Below are 25,480 nucleotides of genomic sequence, written 5' to 3'. Positions count from 1 at the left end.
TGAAGAACTAAAAACTGCTCTTTGCTCTGCTCCAGTACTAGGCATGCCTGACCATAACAAGCCTTTTGTGTTGTACATCCACGAGATGGCTGGTTATGCTATTTTGGTCTTGACTTAACATTTTGCAATAGACAGAGGCCTTGAGCTCATTTCTCTGCTTTGCTTGATCCTGTCGCAAGGGTCCTCCCGTGTAGTCTGCGTGAGGTCGTGACCTTGGCCACTTCCATCGAACAATCGGCTGGACTCCTACTCGATACTGACCTCACAGTTATGGTACCCTTGCTGTGGACACACGTTTGAATAAAACAAGGACACAGCACCTCACCAGTGCATGTATTACTGGCTATGAATTAACATTGTTTACCAAACATATTACTATCAAAAGATGTGCCACTCAGAATCCAGCCACGTTAGTACACCTCCCTTCCGAGAATGATGCAGTTGACAAACATGATGGTATTTTACCAACAGAAGAATAGACGAAAAGATGGGTAGACCTGACTGATGTTCCCTTAACTGATCCCCAAGGAGAACTATTATTAGATGGCACTATCACTGCAGCTTATGCTATCACTACATTGCACACGGTGGTAGAGACATCACGAGTCCCCTATCAATCTGCCCAGGCAGCAGAACTTGTTGCCCTTATACGAGCTTGTGAATTGAGCGAAGGGTTAGTTGTCAATATTTACACGGACAGCCAGTATGCATTTGGGGTTGCGCACAAGTTCGGGCGACTGTGGGCAGAGAGAGGGTTTCTTACCTCGCATGGTACTAAGATACAACATGGACATTTGATATTATGTTTACTATCTGCACTAGCATTTCCTAAGAAAATGGCTATTGTGAAGTGTAGTGCCCACAAGAAAGTGACAGATGATGTAGGTAGAGGGAATGCATTCGCTGATCAAACTGCCAAAGAGACGCCTCAGAGTAAGATGAAGAGAATGTTTGTTGCAGGTCCAGCTAGATGGGTTCCCGAGAACACTTTGTTAGAAACATAGTTGAGAGTGTGAATGAGATACAAAGCGAGGCCATGATAGAAGAAATAGCTGCGTGGCAAGAGAGTTCAGCACGTCTGGATGAAGAAGGATGTTTGATATGTCAGGAAAGCAGAAATGGATGCTACTTGATACATACGTACTCCCTGTGGTTACTATGGATAATAACCCAGCTCATATCAGTGCAAAAGTGCAGTGCAAAAACTGGTCCCAGTTTGGTGTAATGATAATATTTCCAAAACAGCTGTACACTTAGTGAAAAACTGTATGATTTGTTTGATGCACAATCCTGGGAAAGGTACCTCCACACCATCCGGTAACTTTGCACCTCCTACATTCCCTTTTGAAGTCCTTCAAATTGATTTCTTTGAGCTAGAACGTTGTAACAACCTCAAGTATGTTCTAGTGGTCATATGATCTGAAAGAAACACGTTAGTTAGATTCCTCACCTTAGAATATCCCCAGGCGTCAGACTGGATCCGGAAGATTTTTCGTCAGCAATACCCCTTGCGCGTCGCTAGGCGTCGTCTGCGGCTCCGCGTCCGTCGTGCGCCGGAATGACGTCGTCGGAGTACTTAGACACCGCCCTCGCGCACTGACGTCAGTTCTTGTTCTTCTTTTTTCCGCGCCAGTAAGCGCCGATCCGGGAGAGCTGCCCCTTTAGTCAATTTTTGACTAACTTTTTTTTACTCTTTTTGGTAATTTCTCGACTCTGGTGCCGGTAGGATGCCTGGTTTCAAGGCCTGCGATGACTGTCACCGACTGATGTCGGTGACCGATCATCACCGCCGGTGCCTGTACTGCTTGGGCCTCGACCACGACGCGGCGTCGTGCTCCAATTGTATGGCCTTGACCTCGAAAGCCACTCGGCTCCGCGCCGCTCTCGATCCCGGTCCAGGAGGAGGTCCAAGGATCGTCACTCGTCTGGCTCGAAGTCTTCGGGTAAGTCGAGGCACTCCAAGAAGTCCAAGAGGCGACACCGCTCTTCGGACTCCCCTCACCGGTCGCGCGACTCGGCCGAGGGTCCGGGTGGTTCCACCCCCACGGCTCCGCAGGAGCCACGCAAGTCCCCATACCCGACGGTCCCTGGGACTGACGCCGGTGGAGGTCAGTGCCTTCCTCTCGGCCATGAGGAGCCTGGCCCCGCCGTCGACGCCCGCTGGCGCGCCTTCGGGCCCTGCGGACTCGACTGGGCAACCTCGCGTGCCGGCGGCTCCGGCCCCGGCGCCGTTGGAGGCACCGGCCCCGACGCCGCAGGTCCCCGAGGGGCCCAAGCCTCCTCCGCCGGCGCCGACACCGATACCACCCCCGACGCCGGCTCCAGTCGATGTCGATCCCCGGTTCAGCCCCTGTCCGGTCCCGACGCCGATGCGGCGCCGCCCGACGCCGCATCCGACGCCGCTGGAGACACATATTGTCTATCGACTGGCTCCGATCATTCCTCCTGTTCACCAAGAATCGGATGACGGGGGCGACTGGGAGGGGTCTGACGACCCTATGGCCCTTCAGAGCCAACTTGCACAGGACTGGGCAGATGAATTGGGGGAGGCCAGTGGGTTGGATACCTCACCGGACACTGGATTCATCTCTCCTCCGACTGTGGCTTCGGAGGAGGGTGCAGCTTTTTCTGTGGTGCTGCGCAAGGCGGCCGAAGCCCTTGGGCTTGAGCTGCCTGCCGTGGCTGTGAGGACTAACATCCTCACTGAGGTGCTTCAGTCTGCCGCATGCTCCACTGAGCCTCTGCTGCCATTCAATGAGGCCCTCACTGACGTTCTGCAGGGCACCTGGTCCAAGCCCTCCACAGTCCCTCCTGTGGATAGGAACGTTGCCAGGCGCCACCGCCCTGCTCCGGGCGACCCCAGTTTTCTGTCCCAACACCCCACCCCCGAGAGTCTGGTTATCCAGGCCTCTACCTTCCAATCCTCCTTCCCGTCCGCTCCTCCGGACCGGGATTCCAAGAGACTGGAACAGTTTGGTAAGAAGTTGTTCTCCTCGCTCAGTTTGGGCCTGCGGTCTTTGAAAACCGCCTGTCTCTTGGACCGTTATTCCCACTCTCTGTGGGATGCGGTGGAGGACGTGCTGCCACTGTGCCCGGAGGAGGCCCGGGCGCGGCTTATCTCTGCCCTGGCCGATGGGAGAGATGCAGCGCGCCATGCAATCCGATGTGGACTCGACACTACGGACTCGCTGGGTAGGGTGATTTCAACCACGGTGGCGCTACGACGTCACGCCTGGCTGCGGTCCACGTCTTTTTCAGGGGATGTCCAGAGCACCCTTATGGACATGCCTTTTGATGGCGCTCGCCTTTTTGGTGAGAAAGCGGACAGTGCGCTGGCTCGCTTCAAGGACTCCCGGGCTACGGCCACGTCCTTGGGCCTCTCGGCCCCGCGGCCACAAACTTCCGCTTTTCGCTCCTTTCGTGGCCAAGGACGGGGCGTTTCCTCACGTCCGCCTAGCCACCGGCCGCAGAACCAGCCTGCACGCGGTGGCGGACGTGGTTTCTGCCGAGGCGGTACTGGAGGACGACGCGGTCAGTCCACATCCACCACGGCAGCATCCGCCTCAAAGCCTTCCTAGTCCGAGCTTTCAGGCCCATTCCACGCCAGTGGGCGGCAGAGTTCGCCATCACCTGCTCCACTGGCGTTCCATCACGTCGGACTGGTGGGTGCTGCAAATCGTCCGAAGGGGCTACTCCCTCCCCTTCGAGACGACCCCTCCAGCCATGCCACCGCAGCACCACCGTATCTCGGGGGATCATTTGCATCTTCTCCACGAGGAAGTTTCGGCCCTCTTGGCCAAGGGGGCCGTCGAGCGCGTTCCGAGCTCATAAGTAGGTCGTGGTTGTTATTCCCACTACTTTCTGGTTCCCAAGAAGGGCAAAGGGGGCCTACGCTCTATCTTGGACCTCCGGAACGTCAATGCCTTCCTCCGGAAGGAACGGTTCAAAATGTTAACTTTGGCTCAGGTTCTAGCTGCCCTCGACCCTGGAGACTGGATGGTAGCGTTGGACTTGCAGGACGCATATTTCCACATCCCCGTCCTGCCGGCCCACCGGCGTTACCTGCGGTTCACGGTGGGTCAGGAGCACTTTCAGTTCACCGTGCTCCCCTTCGGCCTTACCAGTGCCCCTCGGGTGTTCACGAAAGTGATGGCGGTGGTCGCAGCTCATCTGCGCAGATCAGGGGTTCCAGTCTTCCCCTATCTCGACGACTGTTTGTTGAAGGCGGGCTCCCCCGGGCAGTCGTCTCCCACCTCCAGACTACGGCGGATCTCCTGCATTTGCTCGGGTTTTCCATCAACGTGCCGAAGTCACACCTGAGCCCCTCTCAGAAGCTCCTCTTCATCGGAGCGGTTCTCGATTCGGCGCAGTTCCGGGTCCATCCACCGGGACAGCGGGTCCGGGATATACAGGCCCTGATTCCCATCTTTCGGCCTCTATCCTGGGTTTCGGTCAGGCTAGTGTTGCGGCTTCTGGGGCTGATGGCCTCCTGCATCCTACTAGTGCATCACGCCAGGCGGCGCATGCGGGCTCTGCAGTGGGACCTGAAGTTTCAGTGGGCCCAGCATCACGGCAACCTGTCCGACCATGTCTTGATCTCGGAGGCAACTGCACAGCAGTTGCAGTGGTGGCTCACTCACCGCGATTGGGTCACGGGCAAGAGCCTCTCCCTACCCCTACCAGAGCATGTCGTAGTGACGGATGCGTCCCTCCTGGGATGGGGTGGCCGTATGGGAGAGGAGGAGATCAGAGGCCTCTGGTCTCCGGCGGAGTCTCGCCTCCACATCAACTTGTTGGAGCTGAGAGCGATCCAACTTGCACTGAAAGCCTTCCTTCCCTCTGTCCGGGGAAGTGTCGTGCAGGTGTTCACGGACACCACCACCGCCATGTGGTATTGCAACAAACAGGGCGGGGTGGGGTCGTGGACCCTTGGTCAGGAGGCTCTGCGCCTCTGGACATGGCTGGAACACCAGGGCATCACCCTGGTGGTTCAACATCTGGCGGGCTCTCTGAACGCCAGAGCAGACGAACTCAGCTGCCGGTGCATGATGGATCACGAATGGCGTCTGAACTCCGAGGTGGCGCAAGGTCTCTTTCAGCAGTGGGGAGAGCCTTGGTTAGATCTATTTGCCACCGACGAGAACGCGCAATGTCAGCAGTTCTGCGCGTTGGAATTTCCAAGGCGGCACTCGCTCGGCGACGCTTTTCGTCGCGAGTGGAGTTGCGGTCTGTTGTACGCCTTTCCGCCTATACCACTTCTGCCCAGAGTGCGGAAGAAGATCAGGCACGACCGGGCCCAAGTCATCTTGGTGGCTCCGGATTGGGCACGAAGGTACTGGTATCCCGAGCTACTCAGTATGTTGACCGATCCTCCGATACGTCTGCCCCTTCGGGAGGATCTTCTGTCGCAGCAGGGGGGACGGTCCTCCACCCGAACCTGTCCAGCCTCCACCTCTATGCGTGGAGATTGAGCGGCAGCAGTTGATGCCATTTGACTTGCCTCCTGAGGTCTGTGATATCATTCTGGCAGCCAGGCGTCCCTCCACAAAGACGGTATACGCCTGCCGGTGGAACAAATTTGTGGCATGGTGCACAGCAAAGGCTGTGGATCCCCTTTCCGCCCCTCTTTCTGAGGTTTTCCTCTTTCTTCTTTCTTTGGCCCGGCAGGGCTCTGCCCTGGGCACCTTGAAAGGTTATCTTGCTGCCCTCTCTGCCTTCTTACGGCTTCCTGATCAGCCCTCTCTTTTCAAGTCCCCTGTAGTGTCACGCTTTCTTAAAGGCATTACTCACACGTTCCCTCCTGTCCCTTTCGTAATGCCTCAGTGGGACTTGAATCTTGTCTTAACATTCCTGATGTGCGCTTACTTTGAGCCTCTTCACAATTGTCCTCTTCGTCTTCTAACTCTTAAGACTGCTTTCCTGGTAGCCATCACCTCGGCTAGATGGGTGAGTGAGCTCCAGGCTCTATCGTCCAAGCCTCCTTTTCTATCTGTTCATCCGGACAAGGTTGTCCTTCGGCCTCGTCCTTCCTTTCTACCGAAAGTGGTGACCCCCTTTCATCTTGGGCAATCTGTCACCTTGCCCACCTTCTTTCCGCCTCCGCATCCTTCCAAAGAGGAAGAGCGGCTCCACTGCCTGGACCCAAAACGTGCGCTCTCCTTTTATTTGGACCTCACAAAACAGTTCCGCGTGGACGACCAGCTTTTCGTTGGCTACGTGGGTGCAAAGAAGGGCAAAGCTGTGCACAAACGGACCATCTCCCGGTGGGTCGTTTTGTATATAAAAATCTGTTATTCCTTGGCAAAAAAGGACCCGCCTGTTGGGCTTCGCGCTCATTCTACTCGGGCCACAGCGGCTACTACTGCTTTGGGACGGGGAGTCCCTTTGCAGGACATCTGTCAGGCGGCAACGTGGGCTTCGCTGCACACGTTTGCCAGGCATTATTGCCTAGACAGCCAAGTCCGGAGGGATGGCTTCTTTGGCCGTTCTGTCCTCCAGGACTTTCTGGTGTGATCTTGGTTCGCAGACCCCCCACCGGGGTTGGTATTGCTGCGAACCAAGCCTGCGATGACTGTCACCGACTGATGTCGGTGACCGATCATCACCGCCGGTGCCTGTACTGCTTGGGCCTCGACCACGACGCGGCGTCGTGCTCCAATTGTATGGCCTTGACCTCGAAAGCCACTCGGCTCCGCGCCGCTCTCGATCCCGGTCCAGGAGGAGGTCCAAGGATCGTCACTCGTCTGGCTCGAAGTCTTCGGGTAAGTCGAGGCACTCCAAGAAGTCCAAGAGGCGACACCGCTCTTCGGACTCCCCTCACCGGTCGCGCGACTCGGCCGAGGGTCCGGGTGGTTCCACCCCCACGGCTCCGCAGGAGCCACGCAAGTCCCCATACCCGACGGTCCCTGGGACTGACGCCGGTGGAGGTCAGTGCCTTCCTCTCGGCCATGAGGAGCCTGGCCCCGCCGTCGACGCCCGCTGGCGCGCCTTCGGGCCCTGCGGACTCGACTGGGCAACCTCGCGTGCCGGCGGCTCCGGCCCCGGCGCCGTTGGAGGCACCGGCCCCGACGCCGCAGGTCCCCGAGGGGCCCAAGCCTCCTCCGCCGGCGCCGACACCGATACCACCCCCGACGCCGGCTCCAGTCGATGTCGATCCCCGGTTCAGCCCCTGTCCGGTCCCGACGCCGATGCGGCGCCGCCCGACGCCGCATCCGACGCCGCTGGAGACACATATTGTCTATCGACTGGCTCCGATCATTCCTCCTGTTCACCAAGAATCGGATGACGGGGGCGACTGGGAGGGGTCTGACGACCCTATGGCCCTTCAGAGCCAACTTGCACAGGACTGGGCAGATGAATTGGGGGAGGCCAGTGGGTTGGATACCTCACCGGACACTGGATTCATCTCTCCTCCGACTGTGGCTTCGGAGGAGGGTGCAGCTTTTTCTGTGGTGCTGCGCAAGGCGGCCGAAGCCCTTGGGCTTGAGCTGCCTGCCGTGGCTGTGAGGACTAACATCCTCACTGAGGTGCTTCAGTCTGCCGCATGCTCCACTGAGCCTCTGCTGCCATTCAATGAGGCCCTCACTGACGTTCTGCAGGGCACCTGGTCCAAGCCCTCCACAGTCCCTCCTGTGGATAGGAACGTTGCCAGGCGCCACCGCCCTGCTCCGGGCGACCCCAGTTTTCTGTCCCAACACCCCACCCCCGAGAGTCTGGTTATCCAGGCCTCTACCTTCCAATCCTCCTTCCCGTCCGCTCCTCCGGACCGGGATTCCAAGAGACTGGAACAGTTTGGTAAGAAGTTGTTCTCCTCGCTCAGTTTGGGCCTGCGGTCTTTGAAAACCGCCTGTCTCTTGGACCGTTATTCCCACTCTCTGTGGGATGCGGTGGAGGACGTGCTGCCACTGTGCCCGGAGGAGGCCCGGGCGCGGCTTTCCTCTGCCCTGGCCGATGGGAGAGATGCAGCGCGCCATGCAATCCGATGTGGACTCGACACTACGGACTCGCTGGGTAGGGTGATTTCAACCACGGTGGCGCTACGACGTCACGCCTGGCTGCGGTCCACGTCTTTTTCAGGGGATGTCCAGAGCACCCTTATGGACATGCCTTTTGATGGCGCTCGCCTTTTTGGTGAGAAAGCGGACAGTGCGCTGGCTCGCTTCAAGGACTCCCGGGCTACGGCCACGTCCTTGGGCCTCTCGGCCCCGCGGCCACAAACTTCCGCTTTTCGCTCCTTTCGTGGCCAAGGACGGGGCGTTTCCTCACGTCCGCCTAGCCACCGGCCGCAGAACCAGCCTGCACGCGGTGGCGGACGTGGTTTCTGCCGAGGCGGTACTGGAGGACGACGCGGTCAGTCCACATCCACCACGGCAGCATCCGCCTCAAAGCCTTCCTAGTCCGAGCTTTCAGGCCCATTCCACGCCAGTGGGCGGCAGAGTTCGCCATCACCTGCTCCACTGGCGTTCCATCACGTCGGACTGGTGGGTGCTGCAAATCGTCCGAAGGGGCTACTCCCTCCCCTTCGAGACGACCCCTCCAGCCATGCCACCGCAGCACCACCGTATCTCGGGGGATCATTTGCATCTTCTCCACGAGGAAGTTTCGGCCCTCTTGGCCAAGGGGGCCGTCGAGCGCGTTCCGAGCTCATAAGTAGGTCGTGGTTGTTATTCCCACTACTTTCTGGTTCCCAAGAAGGGCAAAGGGGGCCTACGCTCTATCTTGGACCTCCGGAACGTCAATGCCTTCCTCCGGAAGGAACGGTTCAAAATGTTAACTTTGGCTCAGGTTCTAGCTGCCCTCGACCCTGGAGACTGGATGGTAGCGTTGGACTTGCAGGACGCATATTTCCACATCCCCGTCCTGCCGGCCCACCGGCGTTACCTGCGGTTCACGGTGGGTCAGGAGCACTTTCAGTTCACCGTGCTCCCCTTCGGCCTTACCAGTGCCCCTCGGGTGTTCACGAAAGTGATGGCGGTGGTCGCAGCTCATCTGCGCAGATCAGGGGTTCCAGTCTTCCCCTATCTCGACGACTGTTTGTTGAAGGCGGGCTCCCCCGGGCAGTCGTCTCCCACCTCCAGACTACGGCGGATCTCCTGCATTTGCTCGGGTTTTCCATCAACGTGCCGAAGTCACACCTGAGCCCCTCTCAGAAGCTCCTCTTCATCGGAGCGGTTCTCGATTCGGCGCAGTTCCGGGTCCATCCACCGGGACAGCGGGTCCGGGATATACAGGCCCTGATTCCCATCTTTCGGCCTCTATCCTGGGTTTCGGTCAGGCTAGTGTTGCGGCTTCTGGGGCTGATGGCCTCCTGCATCCTACTAGTGCATCACGCCAGGCGGCGCATGCGGGCTCTGCAGTGGGACCTGAAGTTTCAGTGGGCCCAGCATCACGGCAACCTGTCCGACCATGTCTTGATCTCGGAGGCAACTGCACAGCAGTTGCAGTGGTGGCTCACTCACCGCGATTGGGTCACGGGCAAGAGCCTCTCCCTACCCCTACCAGAGCATGTCGTAGTGACGGATGCGTCCCTCCTGGGATGGGGTGGCCGTATGGGAGAGGAGGAGATCAGAGGCCTCTGGTCTCCGGCGGAGTCTCGCCTCCACATCAACTTGTTGGAGCTGAGAGCGATCCAACTTGCACTGAAAGCCTTCCTTCCCTCTGTCCGGGGAAGTGTCGTGCAGGTGTTCACGGACACCACCACCGCCATGTGGTATTGCAACAAACAGGGCGGGGTGGGGTCGTGGACCCTTGGTCAGGAGGCTCTGCGCCTCTGGACATGGCTGGAACACCAGGGCATCACCCTGGTGGTTCAACATCTGGCGGGCTCTCTGAACGCCAGAGCAGACGAACTCAGCTGCCGGTGCATGATGGATCACGAATGGCGTCTGAACTCCGAGGTGGCGCAAGGTCTCTTTCAGCAGTGGGGAGAGCCTTGGTTAGATCTATTTGCCACCGACGAGAACGCGCAATGTCAGCAGTTCTGCGCGTTGGAATTTCCAAGGCGGCACTCGCTCGGCGACGCTTTTCGTCGCGAGTGGAGTTGCGGTCTGTTGTACGCCTTTCCGCCTATACCACTTCTGCCCAGAGTGCGGAAGAAGATCAGGCACGACCGGGCCCAAGTCATCTTGGTGGCTCCGGATTGGGCACGAAGGTACTGGTATCCCGAGCTACTCAGTATGTTGACCGATCCTCCGATACGTCTGCCCCTTCGGGAGGATCTTCTGTCGCAGCAGGGGGGACGGTCCTCCACCCGAACCTGTCCAGCCTCCACCTCTATGCGTGGAGATTGAGCGGCAGCAGTTGATGCCATTTGACTTGCCTCCTGAGGTCTGTGATATCATTCTGGCAGCCAGGCGTCCCTCCACAAAGACGGTATACGCCTGCCGGTGGAACAAATTTGTGGCATGGTGCACAGCAAAGGCTGTGGATCCCCTTTCCGCCCCTCTTTCTGAGGTTTTCCTCTTTCTTCTTTCTTTGGCCCGGCAGGGCTCTGCCCTGGGCACCTTGAAAGGTTATCTTGCTGCCCTCTCTGCCTTCTTACGGCTTCCTGATCAGCCCTCTCTTTTCAAGTCCCCTGTAGTGTCACGCTTTCTTAAAGGCATTACTCACACGTTCCCTCCTGTCCCTTTCGTAATGCCTCAGTGGGACTTGAATCTTGTCTTAACATTCCTGATGTGCGCTTACTTTGAGCCTCTTCACAATTGTCCTCTTCGTCTTCTAACTCTTAAGACTGCTTTCCTGGTAGCCATCACCTCGGCTAGATGGGTGAGTGAGCTCCAGGCTCTATCGTCCAAGCCTCCTTTTCTATCTGTTCATCCGGACAAGGTTGTCCTTCGGCCTCGTCCTTCCTTTCTACCGAAAGTGGTGACCCCCTTTCATCTTGGGCAATCTGTCACCTTGCCCACCTTCTTTCCGCCTCCGCATCCTTCCAAAGAGGAAGAGCGGCTCCACTGCCTGGACCCAAAACGTGCGCTCTCCTTTTATTTGGACCTCACAAAACAGTTCCGCGTGGACGACCAGCTTTTCGTTGGCTACGTGGGTGCAAAGAAGGGCAAAGCTGTGCACAAACGGACCATCTCCCGGTGGGTCGTTTTGTGTATAAAAATCTGTTATTCCTTGGCAAAAAAGGACCCGCCTGTTGGGCTTCGCGCTCATTCTACTCGGGCCACAGCGGCTACTACTGCTTTGGGACGGGGAGTCCCTTTGCAGGACATCTGTCAGGCGGCAACGTGGGCTTCGCTGCACACGTTTGCCAGGCATTATTGCCTAGACAGCCAAGTCCGGAGGGATGGCTTCTTTGGCCGTTCTGTCCTCCAGGACTTTCTGGTGTGATCTTGGTTCGCAGACCCCCCACCGGGGTTGGTATTGCTTGGGTATCTATTCTAAGGTGAGGAATCTAACTAACGTGTTTCTTTCAGATGAACAAGTTACTTCCCTGGTAACGATGTATCTGTAAGAAACATTAGTTAGTTAGATTCCTCACCGACCCACCCATCCTCCCCGTTCTGCAAACTGACATCTAGGGTTAAGGCTTTCCCTTTCAGGGCCCTAGCATTTTTTGGCACCAGTGTTGGTCTCTTGCATGGCTCTGCGTTCCTGGCGCGGAAGGCTATGTACAAGAACTGACATCAGCACGCGAGAGCGGCGTCTAAGTACTCCGACGTCATTCCGGCGCACGACGCCGACGACGGACCCGGAGCCGCAGACGACGCCTAGCGACGCGCAAGGGGTATTGCTGACGAAAAATCTTCCGGATCCAGTCTGACGCCTGGGGATTTTCTAAGGTGAGGAATCTAACTAACTAATGTTTCTTACAGATACATCGATACCGAAGGTAAGTAACTTGTTCTGCATTCAGTAAATGGGTGGAGGCTTACCCTACTTAAGACAATACGGCTATCACAACAGCAAAGGTACTTGTTAAAGAGTTTTTCCTCCGTTTCGGAATGCCCAGAGTTATTTGGAGTGACAATGGCTCTCATTTTAATGGGAAAGTGATTGTCTATATGTGAAGGCTTGCTTATTAAACAATAATTCCATGCTGCCAATCACCCGCAGTCAGCGGGCCTAATCGAGATGTATAATGGCACACTGAAATTGAAACTGGCAAAAATTCAGGAGACAACAGGGTTGCAATGGCCAGAAGCTCTCCCTTTGGTCCTTTTGTCCACTAGGACTACAGCACATTCTAGAATAGGCTTATCACCTTACAAGATTGTCTTCTGCCGCCCAGCAAATGTCTGGAGGGGTCCCTAGGCTGAAAAAAAATCCGATATTGAATATCCTGTATTGCTCAATTACCTTGGGAAATTGGCGGAAAGTTTGCATTCTTTTCACCGACAGGTGCAAGACTCCTTATTTCCTAAGCCAGAGGGTCCCGGTCACAGCATCCAGCCCGGGAACTTCATTCTCATCTGCAACTTTCAGAGGAAGAAAAATTTGGAGCCCAGATAGAAAGGTCCTGAGCAAGTCCTTCTGGCTACACAGACGGCTGTGAAGTTTGCTTGTCAAAAGAATTGGGTCCATGCGACCCACTACAAAAGAATACTTTTGCTGTTGCCTTCCGACCAGTGGGTGAAGGAGGGACTAGGATACTTTGAATGTGAGCAGGTGCCCAGATTCGTGCCTTTCAGTGGTGTAAAGTTGGTTTAGACCCAAACGGACAAAGAGCACGACTATGTTTTGAACGAGGCTGTCCCAACAGAAATACAAGCTATCCCGGAGCCTCTGTTCAGTGATCACACTGTGCCTGGAGCTGCCAGGTACAACTTACATCCTCGGCTGAGGACCACTGAGTCGAAGAAAAAGAAAGACTAGTGATGGACTGCACAAAAAAAGACTGCATCTGCTTTGCTCTTGTTGCTTGAACATTAGTCAGGAAAGTATACTTTGAAAAGTATACCACCTTTTTCGATGTGGGATAGATTAGGAAAGAGCTTAAGATAGAGCAAGCTCCACCACCGGTGCTCATGAGCGCCAGCTGATGGACGATAGGTGCCTGTACCAGTGAGGCTCTGACGAACACTGAGAACACTTCTATTACTTATCATTTTTGTGCGTCTTCCTTTGTTTCATCAGGCATCCTTTTGGTAGGCAAATTAATGAGGAGGATCAGCCAATCACCCCTAGACCACGCAGTGTGATTTGGTCTATACAAAGTAACATTGTGTGTGTGTCACTGTTCTGGCAACAGTGGTAATAATAGTATGTGGGGTATCATGGTTACTGGAAGATACACATAGTGTACTCACACTTAACATAAATGAACACCTTCCCATCAGACGGCAACAGCAGGGCAGCCACGAATAATGTGAATATGAATACTCATAGGAGATTCTTTGGGAAGGGGACCGCCTGCTATCCTATCCGATCTGTCACTAGGCTTTGGCCTGCATACCCATTGTCACTTGTTAACTACACATACACTCGGCCACCACAGTTTGTGGAGGTGAAGAGAATGTTCTGATTTAGTTACCCTGGACCATGTCTGTACCACCAAAAGCCACAGGGTGAGGGTTACCCTGGCTGTGATAACACATTTTGTGATAATTTGTATATGGAAGAACATAATATAACTCTGGTGGGTTGGCATTATGAAGCATTGACAGTGCCTCCAGAGGCTGGTTTTATGCTGCCTGTTGCCCCATAGTGAACTTTACAAATACTTCTTTGTACATTAATTGTTCAGGGACAATACTGTTTAAAATGCACCCTCTCCCTAGTAAATAAATAAGATCCATGTACTTCTGGAATTAATTCAGACATGCAGTGAATTATAAGGGGCCGATATTCCCACCCAGGGTTTTTCTTTCTGTCCAATCGGACTTATTCAAATGTCTACAATGGTACTGATGATGTGGCTCTCGGAATGGTACTTCCTTTTGGAGTACCATGTAAAAACGTCCGACCTAAAACAAGATGGGTAAAAAAGACACTAACAAAGAAATTTGTGAAGGGGTAACAAAGTTGGAAGTGAATAGCTATAGAAACGGTATAACATTTGGATACATCCTGCCCTCCATATTTACCTTGGGTGGCACTGCTATAGCCAGGAGTGAGAAAGCTAGAGAGTAATTTGGATGTAAATTGCAGATTCTGTTCAACTCTACCGTGGCATCCTTTAAGATACTACTACTGAGTTAGCAAGCATGCAGGTGTATTCGGAACTTACTAGATATGCTGTTAGTTTTATGTTGGCGAAGAGCAGTGGTGTTTGCCCAATAATTGACGACCAGTGTGTTCTGGGTATAGAGAATTTGGAAAAGAACATAACACGGCACATTAGGGATATCATTGATAATATCAAAAACATGGAAAGTGGAAATTGGAGTTGGGTCTTTCCTAGGTAATTGGGGTTGAATCCTAAAGGAAAAAGTTTATCTCAAAGCCGTATTAATATTCTGTTGTATTGTCGCTCAAAGTCTCCTGCTTTGTTGTTCCTATTGTGCTATTGTTTGAACACCCAAACAAAAAATGTCTGCCTCTGTTACAAATGCCGGTATGATGTTACAGAATGATATCGATGATCCTATGAATATAAATGAGGGGATATTTGAAGACCCTTCCCTCCATGCTGTCCCACTATTGGACGTCAACTGGAAACAGTGCCCACCGCTCCACCTTGATCACATGTCTACTTATGTTGCTGTATCAACTAATGCTGAGGTCACAGTTATCCCCTGAATATGTACCAGTCTTATCTGCTTTCTAAATAGAAAATATCTTAAACTCATGCTAAAAGGAGGGTTTGTTAGATTATGCTTGCTGATGCTCTTTAATCTCGTGTATAAGTAAGCATTCCCTACGACATTTTCTTTTTCTTTGGCTCCATTTTCTTCGCTGTTTGAAACTAATCCTGTTTGATTCTGAGAAATGCTCCTTGCTAAGTTTCTTTTCTGCAACAAAGAATTGTCTGTGCCAGTGCATAGCTTTCCCTTAGTAAAGGGCCTCTCCCACCTGTCTGGCAGTTTTATCTCAGCCCAGGGTGGAACGGCCTTGAAAGTGTTCTGAGCTGTGCAAGATACGAGAGTAGAAGCCTTTTTTTGTCTTTAAGCTGTTCGCCCACATCTGTTGGGAAAATTCCACTGTGGGCATGTTATTAGTTGACCATGCAATGCATATAACGTATCTTTATGCTTTCAGTTCCCTCTGTAGCACTCTCTCTCGAATGTGCGTACAGGGTCCCGCTCCGAGCATATACAATAAATAATTATTGGTGTATATTCGTCACTGTTACTCTGACACTTCATTTAGCATGGATGGCTGAGAGGTGGTCAGTGGTGACCCGGTTGGCCCTAATCGTGTATCTTTCTTCATTAGATGAGGTGACGTGGCCCGGCATTTTGAGGACAGCAGTGTCGCGGTCGTGGCTACCTTAACTTATGGTATGCTGGTGGGTTAGGTCGGATCACTCGAATTCTGGCCAGTTGTCTGATGCCCCATAAGACGAAACTGATCCATAAGGATCAAGCCGTATTTATACCATCTCGAAATACCGTGATGAATGTTCGCAGACTCATGCGCATTTTGGTATCCAACACCTATGATAAGGAAGGGGCCTGTATTTTTGCGGTTGATATTGAAAAGGCCTTTGATAGCCTGGAGTGGCCCTACCTTTTAAATTTTTGCGGGAATTTGGCTTGGGAGAACACTATACGGTGGACGGCGTTGCTGTACAGTGCTTCTACTGCCAGAGTGAGGACAGGGGGCTTGATTTCTGCTGCCTGTACAGTAGCTCGGGGGACGAGGCAGGGGTGCCCGTTGTCCCCTCTGTTGTATGCCCTGGCGATGGAGCCCATGGATGCACACGCCAGGTCAGGGCATTATTTCCCTGGGCTCTTCGTGGAGGGACAAATGCAGCATATAGCGTTGTATGCGGATGATCTCCTCATGTTCCTACCGGACGCTGGGGACGCCCTTCGAGGGAGCGAGGGCCTTGCTGGAGACCTTGGGGAGGGTGGCAGGCCTCCAGGTGAACTGGACCAAGTCGTGTTTATTTCTTACTAGGTCGGACAGGATAGTCCAACAGAGGGCAGGGGACGTTCCGTGGGAATACCGTTGTTTACCATACTTGGGGACTCAGATTTATCATGCTCCTGATGAACTCTTGGAGGGCAATGTGGGGCGGGCGTTGCGCAGAGCGAAAACCTGTTTTGATTTTTGGGGGACTCTTCCTCTATCTGTTGCAGGCAGGGTTGCCTTGGTGAAGATGGTCATCTTGCCCAGGTTTCTCTATTACTTTGGGACGCTCCCCCTTTGGATGCCGGGTAAGCTCATTGCCCAGCTTGATACTTTGATTACAGGATTTCTCTGGGGAGCTGGAAGACGGAGGGTTGCTCTGACCACCATGCAGCGGCCCAGGTCAGAGGGAGGCCTTGCGCTGCCGGACCTAGAGGCCTATTATCATGCCGCGCAGCTCCAATGGTTTACAAAATGGGTGGCAGGCCATAATAGGCACCCAGAAGACCAGGGGGGGTCAGATCCGAGTTGGCGTCTTTTGTCCTGTGTGCTGCTGCGGGTGCTGCTGAGGGATGACTTGTTGCCACCAGATTTATGCATGGTGCGGCAGTGCTGGGCACGCCTGGCCAGGAGAACACACGTCAAGACTCCTTATGCGCCTGAGATCCCGCTGAGGATGTGTGAGGCGTTGCCTCACGGGGGTGATTGGAGCCAATTGTTGACCTGGGAGGAGGCGGGAGTTACCGCAGTAGGTGACCTATACGAAGATGGCAACCTCCTCCCTTTTAATGAACTCGGGGAGCGGCATGACCTCCCGCGGGGGCACTTTCTCCTACATGCAGCCCTGACAGCAGCTATCAGAAAGCACTGGCAAAAGGGAATGTTGGAGCCTGACACATCTCTCGCCTGCCAGTATATAGTGATGACAGCGGGAACTTTCAAAGCGGTAACTCGCCTTTATAGGCGGATCACACGGGACCTGCGTCAACCCTTGACGGCGTTGCGGCTCAAGTGGGAGGCGGATCTGGGGGAGCCCATTGCAGAAAAACCCTGGGAGGCGATTGTTGAGCGGCCGTGGAAAAGCTCTCGGAATGGCCGCTTTCAGCTCATCCAATTCTATGTCTTACATAGGGTCTACCTCACACCTGGCAAAATTAACAAATATTTTGGGGTTGTCAGCCACTTGGCCCCGTTGTCCTCATGAAGGGGCGACTTTTTTCCATATGTTCTGGGACTGTCCACAGTTGGGAGACTACTGGCGAGGGGTGACGACTGCTTTGGCGACTGTGACGGAGAGGGAGGTAGCTATGACACCAGGGGTTTGCTTGTTACATTGGTTTACACACACTGCCAAGACTAAGATTACCAGCAAGTTCATTGATTTGGGGTTGGTCTTGGCTAAGAGGGAACTTACTTCCCACTGGAAGGCGAGACAGGGACCTATTCTGGTACGCTGGAATAGGGAGCTGGTGAAATAGACAGACAGTGAAGGGAACTAAAGATTATGTATGGCTCGGTGTAGTGGGAGCGAAAAGCCATTGGAAAGGGCTCGAGCATGGGTGGGGCTCATGGAACTGGCTAAGCACCCAATTGTAGAAGACGAGAATGCACTTGATGAGGGGGAGGATGCACAGGCCCTCTGAGCGCCCCCCCCTCCTGCGGGAGTAAAGAGCATGATGGGACCAATGATGGGACCAATGAGAACCTGATGGGGATCTTCCCCCTGGTGTTCCTGATCCGCTATAGACTGCGAACTATGAGGCAGGGATTCTTATAGATGGTGCGGGAATTTTGTTTGACTCCTTGAGTATTTTAGCGACCGGCGGCATGCTTGGGTAGGTGGTTGGGGTGTTTCATAAGTGGGAGGGGGTCGGGAGTTCTTTATGTTGATTCACAATATTGGACTGGGCCACGCATAAAGACGAATTGAACTGTATACCGGGTTCCCTGTTGGGGGATGGCTGAGAATCAGTAATGTGCTCCTGAGATCCCTGGTAGAGCTCATTTGCTTGCAGTCACCCCTGGGAGGTCGCTAAGACTGCTAATGAATACAATTGTACTGCATACTGATTTCCCATCTCGTTCATCATGATGCCCATGGGGTTGTATGCATGTTTTTTTTTTAAATCAATAAAAGTCTGTTTTAAAAAAAAAAAATTAAAATAATGATAGATTTTTGCTTAAAACATGAGAAGTAGGAATAGAAGAGTTAAGGCTAGTTGGCTTCAAAATTTTAGAGACCATTTTAATCTACCCTTTGAAAAGATTTTAGCTATCAGGATTCTAACAGAAAAGAAAATTGACTGAGTTTTACAAATGTCCTTTTTAAAGATACTATGAGCTTCAATATTCCACGATTTGGCAACAGGGCCACTAGACCTTACCCCAGGAACTTTCTTCCTTGCTTGCAGTTGAGCTTCAATTCCTAAAGGCTATTATTGAACCAGGCTGCAGTAGAATGTTTCCTCTTCCTGAAATATATTTGAAGAGGAGCAATGTTATAAAGAGCCAATATGATCCAGGTAGAGAGCTGGTTAGACTCTATATTGGAGTTTTTACTTAGTTCAGAGGGAATGGAGTTTCTACAGTAACCTTAGATTAATGTGTATTTACATTCGTTCCAGACGAAACTTGGGGATGGAAATACTGTTGAAGAGTGAAGGGAAAATTGAAATGATCAGACCTCGGTACGGTAGGAATAGCACTGATAACCTCAGGATCAGATGTATATTCATATGATCAGTTGTCTGCCCTACAACATGGATGCAGCCATATACCAATTAGGTCAGATTAACAAGTAAACAAGCCTCTAAGGCATTGGCTACTTCAGGAGTGTCCATCATATCCTCCAGATGTTAAAATACCACTGAAGGATTAAATATGACACTTTAAGTACATAAGGAGCAATAGCTTTAGTCCAGAAGAGTGAAAGTTGAAGTCTGGCCCGGGAGGTCGCTAAATCAGGCAGAAAGTGACTGATTGTTAAAACAATTTGCTAGGCTATGTTAATAGCATTTTGGACTGTATACGCAAAGAAACATGTATTGGAGAGATGGTAAAAAGATGATTTGCTAATGATAGCTCATTCTCTTCCAGCACAATTCTGGAGTTGTTACAGCTGTTTGGTGTTGCTTGAGTAATATCTGAAACAGAAGCATCATGAAACTAAGTTTTTGGTTTACAAACTTTAATGAGCAAGATCAATAAGCAAGTGATGCAGCTTAAGTTCTTGATAAGGCAGTTGAGATGAACAATTGTACAAGCTAAGGCCCTGTAGAGAAAAGTGACTGACTAAACCTTAAGACTGAAATTAATCTCATCGAGTTTATGTACCTAAGATTATTCATGGTTAATGCCATGAACTGTCTGAGATGTTTAGAGAAATAAGACATTTCATAAACACAATATAGCGTTTACTGCAGGGACATCGGTAGTAACACTAATGCAAGTATTGGGTTGGCCCTTTTCACCTAAATCTGATTTACATGCTTAAGAATATCGAATAACTGGATTCATCAAGATATTATTGAATCCTGGTAATACTTGGAATCATTATTGATTGGAAGATGGGGGGTTCACAAAATCCTTTCTATAAAAAGGAACAGTGTGAAAGTAATGGAAAGGGAAGAGGTAGTTGGCAAAATAACGTTTGGGGGTAAAAATGGGTATGTGATTTCATTAAACATCAACTATTACTAATTGAAAGTCAATGTAGTACCGGAGATTTCGGTGATATTCTTTTTTTCTATGGGTTTTATTCTTAGAAGGAGCCCTTATATACTTGAAGCCATTTCAATGACTACCTAAAAGGCCTTATATTTGAGCCACCCTCGAGTTTAAAGAGGGGAGGTACAGGATAAAGAAGTTCATTAGAAAATGTAAGGCCACAGTGCAAACTGAATCACCTTGTTGGATGTAGTGCGTGTCTAGAGGTATCAGAAAATGTGTGATTGTTTTTTGATTATTTTTCTTTAGGTCTCGCCTAGCGCTGCTCTATGAGGGGCTTTAGCCATCGGTCTTCACTTTTCAAGCACTGCACTCCTGCACGTTGACATCCACCTTGCGGCAGCGAGCAGCGGCGCGCCATAAGCACGAGTGCAGTGCTTGAAAAGTGAAGACTGTTCCCCCAAGTGCGCGCGCGATCAAGCAAGTAAGCACTCCGTTCCTATGCTTTTTAAAACCCCATTTGAAGGAATAGACATTGTTTACTGATGTTCTGGGTTTTTTAAGCTCCCGCCCCGGGTGCAGCTCAATGCCGAGGTTCCCAAGGCTGTCTAATTTTCATTTGTTCCTCATTTCCCTATTTTTCACTCTCACAGGCTCTTTTTCATCTCCTTTTTCTCCTTTTGCCACACTTCCTTGGCTTTCTCTGACTTCTTTCTCGTTTAGCTGGAGAGACAACTCAGTGAGTTGAACGTTCGCCACTGGACAAAAATGGGAGATCGGCAGGTCACGGGTTCGAATTCGGGCTAGGCTAGCTCTCAAAGATCGGTAAAATGAGATTCATGAATGTGTAATAACACTTAATATCTATAGCGCTCAAACACTGCAGAAGTTGTGCATGAAGCGCTATATATAAACAAGTAATCTCCCTTTGGGTTTAAGCTTAATGATGGTCCAAGTGCGACCACTGGCCAGTTTCAGCACCGCTTTATTCACACCTGGGTCGGAGCCACTACAATGGGGAGTAACCAAGAGGCTGTCACTTTGCTACCGATTACTTCTCGCCACCTGGGAGAGAGTTCAGGACCCTTGCCGCAGATATTCACAGCGCTATGAACTGGGTCCGTGTGCTCGAGTCTCACAGACACTCTCTTTCAGTGAGCTGAATGGCAATCATAAAGCAGATTATTTGCTAGAAGACAGTACCTCAGACAAAACATCACTCGAGAACCCCGCTTCTGATAAAGGTCACGTTTGTTTGTCTCCGTTAATGTAGGAGTTGTTTGTCTCGTAAAGGGTAGAACCTACTTCATTACAAATCCCCTGAAGAAGCATTACAGGGTCAGCGGCTAAACCGCAGGAAGAAGACGGATATAAACCCAGAGGAAACACCGACGGAGCTCTGGCCATTTAATGAAAAATGCTCACAGTGCCACAAAAGCACAATTTACATACGGGGTTAAACGGGCTTCTACGGCGAAGTGAGATTGCGCCTGCTAGGCTGTTCGAGAGAAGTGTTAAATATGCTCTCACGATGGATGCTGTGTGATGGTGATCTGATCGCGCATTGATGGCGGGGATCTCTGGCCCAATGGGATGCTATTATCTTCCGAGTGGGGTTAAGTGAAGAACACCACGGCGGAGATTCTTAAAACGTACATGTTCTGTGCCGTGTAGGGAACCAGTGGCCACGTTTGCAAACAAACCATCAATTGGCATCAATCACACGACTTGAGAGACAAGACGCCAAGATCCATTGGGAATGTCACCCAGAGTAGTCTCCCGACGGATGCACAGCATCATTAATTAATACCCGTGATGCACAGACACACTGCACACCCAGGTGATATTTAGGGGTAAAAGAAAAGGTGCCCAAGGCATGAGCCTCAGGATATGCAGTGAGTTACACCCGCTGATGGAACTTAATGGGGAAAATGCACAAGTACACAATTTTCGTAGCTGTAAATTCAGAGTTGTTTTATAGGCAGTGCTTAAAATGGAACAATAGGACTGCAGGTACTCTGTATCAGAGTGCCTGCTTGTTTCTGAGAAGTGCTGGTACTCTCCAATTAAAAGTATTACCTCTCTTGAGAACCGCAGCTACTCTCCCTCTCAAAATAAAACAAGCATTGGCATAGCCAATAGGTCTCGCCTTTGTAACCTTATAAGTGTTTAGTTATTCAGCACAATATCCTTGGTGCAACAACATCAACTGTTGCATGGCTAAACACTTAAAAGGTCCCAAAGGCGAGACCTATTGGCCATGCCACTGCATGTTTTAAGTGAGGTGGTTGATTTAGAGGAGCAATCTCCACAGTAGAAGTCTTTGCCTTGCAAAGTTGTAATCTAGTGCCCAGGGTACTAATGCTATTTTTTGTTACGGAGGAATTTTGTGGCCTTCTCATGCATTCATTTGTGATGGTTGTTTGGCAGAAAATGTAGATGTGACTTAACAAAAGTTTCAGTAACATTCGTGAAATACTTGAGTATTCAACATACAGTAGTATAGTGATATAGATCAGTTGGCTTCTGAGTTGGACGTCAGCAAGATACACGCATAAGGGAGTTTCTTCCGTCCACATGTTGGGAATGCATGAAAAATGGTAGCCCTACATAAAGGTTTTTTTATTACCATGTTTGTTACATCTCTATCAATCCCACACAAGCATTTGTTTGCACTTGTAAAGTAAAGAACTATGGTGCTGATATTTCCAGCTCATTTGTCATGTTCTCCAAAGTATATTTGCTCAAATAAAAGAGGATGAATAGACCTAAACACTTGCCTTTTATTTTATTTTCAGGATAGAAATGCCAGTTACAGAGGATGTACATTACAACAATGACACTTTATATAGGAAAAAAGATATTTTTGCCAAATCCAAGACTGATAAGAAAGAACCAAAAGAGAATACATCCAGCCAAAATGTGCTGCCTTCTGTGGGCACGTGGGAGTTCGAACGAGATGATGATGAGTACATTGCTTTTCTAGATCTCTTTCTGAGTTACCTGCTAGAAAGAGATTTGATTAATTACACCGATCCCTGCATTCCTTTCTTGACAAGTTTTTCAGAACACCTCCGTGAATTCGAGCTGAACTCCCTGCTTTTTGATATACACACAACGCTGAAACGCCGCCAAGGGAGAAGTAAACGTTGCAGTGTTTTTCGAGCCGGTTACAGCTACACTTTGTCTCCAGAGGCAGGTGAACAACCAGTGAACTCAGACCCTCCATATGACGAAAAGGGAAATGGTTTACATAGTCTGCCATCTAATCCCACCTCGTTAATATTTTTACCAGCTTCAAAGTCCTCTCGAATTAACTATTTTTCTGAAGATAATAAAGGAAAGATGGGTAAAAAAGGTTTGTTTGGGTTAAATCTGCGAACTGCTCTTCAAGAGGACCACCGAGAAGTTTCACCAGCTTGCTTAAAGGAGCCCCAGCACGGTACAGAAAGGCCTTTATTCATGAACTCTTTCAAAAGAATTCACTTTGAATCAGGATTGCCAAGTGAAGAGCTCCTGTCGGACTTGAAAACTAAATTTGCGAGTATTTCAAGATTGTTGGAATGGATGATCAGGTGGTCAGACAAGCAACTGCTGTGTGGCTCCTACAAGGAAGAGTTGAAACCTAAATACAGTACGATAATCCGGGTCAAGACATCCGCACCTGCCATCCTTACTGCTCTCTGGCTCTTGGAAGAGCGACACGGCACTGAATATCGAGACAAAAATACCAACTTCACGGTAATCAGTTTAAAAATAAAAAAGTAAATAGATCAAATTTTACAAAGGAGAGGTTTTCTGAAAGATCTTGTTTTTATGTGTAGTTCAAATTCATTATTGGCTTGGTCTTATATGATTGGCAATGTTTATCAGCTAATATATTTTAAGTTGCATGCTTTGTTATGGCCAGAAATAGTGTCTTTACAGTGAAGAAATATTTTGCTGTTACTAAAATTGAATGTTAACATATTCCTCAATATCTTCAATTTATTCCACCAATGGGCATACAAAAATAGCAGTGCATCAACTCTTATGCCATAAAATGAAATGCACAGATTATTTTATGAACCTTATACAAGTAAGTAAACATTTTGTGACAATGTAAGAGAGCGAAATACTTGCAGGCATTCTTAAAACCCACAGACCCTGTTAGTAAAGTAAAATATAATATATAAAACCGCTCAGAGGCTACATGGTGTGCTTCGGGGGAGGTTAGAGTTATTGGAGTGGTAGCTGTGGGAGCCACTGGTAGGAGGGCTGTGTATCTGCAGACTATGCTGATCGAAATGCAAAAGTTATAAAATGTCACTTGGCCTTGCCAACTAAAATCAAAAACATGTGAATAAAATGTCTCTGTAGACATAGTAGAGCAGTGGTTTTGCTATCTGCATATCAAGCTAGGATGACCATAATGACAGTATGTTCGTCACACCACTGAGGTTCCATTAAAAACTATTCCTTCGGGACTCTTTCTTTGGTGCTGTAGACTTCCTTAAAACGTTTATACAAAGAAAGGAAAAGCAAGAGACCAGGGTTTATCCAAGAACTAACTTAGGAGCCCGGAGTCTGACTCTGGTTGATGTAGTTGTTTTTATTTTTCTATAGTCCTAGTTTACCACATTAGAGGCTGACATTGTCCTTGTGGCTCTAGAATTGGCAGGAAAACTCTCCAGTTCCACCTACTTCACGGGGGTGATCACACTTGATACCCTCTTTGCCTTATTTTCCAACTTTCAGGGACATCCTTTCTGAACTTTCAGAATGTATCCATATTTTCTCATACTATAATTTTTCTTAAATGTATGATATTAAACATAATCATACTCAATTTTACTTTCCAATTCATTATTGTCATAATATATAAAAATATGACTGATTAATATTTAGATTCCAGATGCAGAATGTTCAATAGCCCCTGTCCTTCAGCCGATGGAGCGGCAAAACATACAGAGGGAATCAAGTGTGGATACTGGTTATCGTGGGTCAACAGGAACACCAATAGATGCCCCGGAAGAAAATCTTCATGAAGATACTTGTGAAAGTGATTCTGAGTAAGTATTTGTAATGATAGGATATGGTGTGATGAGTCAGTTCAATGTCTGTGCTCAGGGTACACCAACTTGAAGTAATTCTTAGGGTAAAATACATTTTGTACATTGTACCAAAATCATTAATAAACATCAAGTTATTAAATGTATGTGTCACATAAAATAAAATGTAGATAGATTAATCCCATTCCAAAAAAGGTCTTCACAGCATCCTTCATTGCAGCGACTTTAAATTGTGATAGTTATGCAATGCAATTCTTTATCAAAATATATAATATAACAAGAACAGAACAATCCCCATTGCCCCAATGGCTATGTACAGCAGCAAACGGTAATGACTCCTGAGAAACTGGTTGGGATGACCTCCTGTCCTGGAACACACATCATGAGACCACTCCACCCATAGGTTATCTCAGTCAGTTGGGCTCTGTACTTCACCAGCAGGTGGGCATTTTTCCTGAAAGATGTGTCTTCTCCACAGACAGTCTGTAGACCATAATCAAGCATGTTCTATCTTAGTAATGGTCCTTCTGAGCTCCACTGGTATATAGCTCCGTATTGGATGTTGAAAAACATGGAGCGCTTTGTTGACCAAGGGGTTAAGTATGTTTGGACAGTTCTCACCAATATGCTCATCTACAGCCTTTCAATTTTGTAGGCTCCTACAATGTCCAGGGGAATAATCACTGTGTGATCAAGATATGTAAGGGTCGTGGTCAACTTAGTTTCTGCTGAGCTGATTTGAGATGCTCCAGGAGAATATGTATCAGTCCCAGGCATGCGGTCAAAGCCAAAAGGGACGCAGATCT

The 25,480-nt window shown here is 50.0% G+C and overlaps 1 protein-coding gene across 3 annotated transcripts in view; it reads left to right on the top strand.

The window, feature by feature from the left end:
* The window catches only part of CPLANE1 (ciliogenesis and planar polarity effector complex subunit 1), a 2,680,747-nt gene that overhangs the window by 968,179 nt on the left and 1,687,088 nt on the right, over positions 1-25,480 (top strand). For all 3 annotated transcript variants that reach the window (XM_085631095.1, XM_085631092.1, XM_085631094.1), the window contains exons 26-27: positions 22,422-23,364; positions 24,511-24,674. In XM_085631095.1, coding sequence (XP_085487221.1) covers positions 22,422-23,364; positions 24,511-24,674 — 1,107 coding nt within the window. The remainder of the gene's footprint in view (positions 1-22,421; positions 23,365-24,510; positions 24,675-25,480) is intronic.

The sequence above is a fragment of the Triturus cristatus genome, chromosome 2_1 (assembly GCF_964204655.1).
Source record: "Triturus cristatus chromosome 2_1, aTriCri1.1, whole genome shotgun sequence".
NCBI lineage: Eukaryota > Metazoa > Chordata > Amphibia > Caudata > Salamandridae > Triturus > Triturus cristatus.
Note: the sequence above shows the minus strand (reverse complement) of the source record. Positions and strands in the feature narration are given on the sequence as shown.